At 51.9% G+C, this 1736-nt stretch overlaps 1 protein-coding gene across 3 annotated transcripts in view; it reads right to left on the bottom strand.

Moving 5' to 3' along the window:
- WIPI2 (WD repeat domain, phosphoinositide interacting 2) overlaps positions 1-1736 on the bottom strand; it is a 27682-nt gene that overhangs the window by 7259 nt on the left and 18687 nt on the right. For all 3 annotated transcript variants that reach the window (XM_011363826.2, XM_011363827.2, XM_011363828.2), the window contains exon 7: positions 385-455. In XM_011363826.2, the coding sequence (XP_011362128.1) occupies positions 385-455 (71 nt within the window). The remainder of the gene's footprint in view (positions 1-384; positions 456-1736) is intronic.

Raw genomic sequence — 1736 nt, 5'->3', positions numbered from 1 at the left:
TGGGGTGAAAGGGGACATGGGGCATTGGCTACAGGTTGTCCGAGTAGAGGACAGGGACAGGAGTCTGCTAACCAGGTCGCAAGTCCTCAGCCTGCCACCTCAGAGCATCGAGAAAGGAGCACGGCCCGGAGGACCTGGCCACGCGAGCCCCTCCGCACTCCCAGGCCGTCTGGCCACGGCTCCGCGTCCCAGCGGACCACAGACAAACGAAACCCAGCCTGCTTTACAGAAACGTCCCTTAACCTCCCACGACCATCTGGCCGGGCTGAAACGCCTGCCACTCCCGCATGCTCCATTCACACAGCTCCACTGAGTCCCAGGGAACGTCCCACTGGAGCCCCAAGGGAGGCCTGGAGACCCACCCTGGGGGTCTGTAGACTTTACCTCTTAACTCCTCTCCGGAACTCAAAGAGTTTCTGTCCTTCTGGAATGGAAAATACCCTAATCACGGTCCCCTGTGACAGGGAAAAAAGGAAAGAAAAAAGAATTTCAGCTGCGTAAGAGATTTTTCCTATTTCTTTACTGCCAGACTGTAAATGAAACACGGGGCACGTCCTTCAATGACAGTGTGCCCGGGCTGGTGTGCAGCTGTCTGAGGCCCTCCACCCTGCCCCGCCACAAGCCACCCGGGCCCTTTGCACACACACCTGCACACCTGTTACCACGAGCACACGAGAACCCTCCCCTGTTCACTATTAAATCTTTAACAAGTCAACTCGCTTTAACTCACTATTTATTCTAAACACTAATAGCCTGGAGTCAAAAAGGTGGACTATAGCAGTTTTATTTTTTCTAAGTCAGTTGAGGTTTAAACTATTACAATCAAACCCTTTCAGCATGTACCCCGTGTGCTGGGAAGCACCCCGACTTCACAATCTGGCGAAGTTGGAGGCCCCACTGGTGTCCTTTGATGCCACTGTGACCGACCCCGGGAACTGATTAGCTGGATGTGTTACCTAACTGCCGGAGACGGAACCAGTGCAGAGCTGCAGAACAGCGAGACCCCCACAGAGGAAAGTCCCACTGACCAAGACGAAAGGGGACACGGATAAACAGTGAGCTACGGCATCTCCCCGCTCGGAAGGAGACAGTTTGAGGATGTCGATCTGCCCCGCACCCTCTATTTCCCACCTCTGGGAACATTCGTGGGGGTCTGTGGGTCAGCAGGACAGGACCTGAACATCTGGGAAGGTAAGAAGAGCCGAGGACTGAACCCGGATGGTGCTTTCACCCTCTGGATGTGAAAGGGACACCAGCAGGAGGAGGACGCGACAGGCCCGGGGTGCTACCCAGCCGTTAGCAGGCAGGCTGCGGGCAGCACGCGTCCCTCTTTGAAATGGTCTTTAAAGACAGTCGACGCTCTCTGGACAGAAGGACACCAACTGAGTCTGTAATTCTTGGGAATTAGGGGCATAAAATAGTGCATTCACAGACAAAAATAACCATGGCAAAAGTTCTATCTTTTGTAGCCTAAGGTTTTAAATTTAGAGAGAGAGATATATATGTATTTAAAGGTATACCTATTGTGCAATATTAATTAACAAGTTGTTGGTCACAGATTGCCTGCAGTACCCTGAAGGCAAGATGAAGCCACACACGTCAGTGTGGCCCTGGGACCTAGTACACAGCAGGGCTAAGAGGACATTGGTGGTCTAACCCCACAAACTAAGAGGATTCTGTTTAAAAGCAAATCAAATATAGCCCAGAAAAGAATTTCCATTTTTAATGGCCTTGAA

This window comes from Pteropus vampyrus, unplaced genomic scaffold (assembly GCF_000151845.1).
Source record: "Pteropus vampyrus isolate Shadow unplaced genomic scaffold, Pvam_2.0 Scaffold90, whole genome shotgun sequence".
Taxonomy (NCBI): Eukaryota; Metazoa; Chordata; class Mammalia; order Chiroptera; family Pteropodidae; genus Pteropus; species Pteropus vampyrus.
Note: the sequence above shows the minus strand (reverse complement) of the source record. Positions and strands in the feature narration are given on the sequence as shown.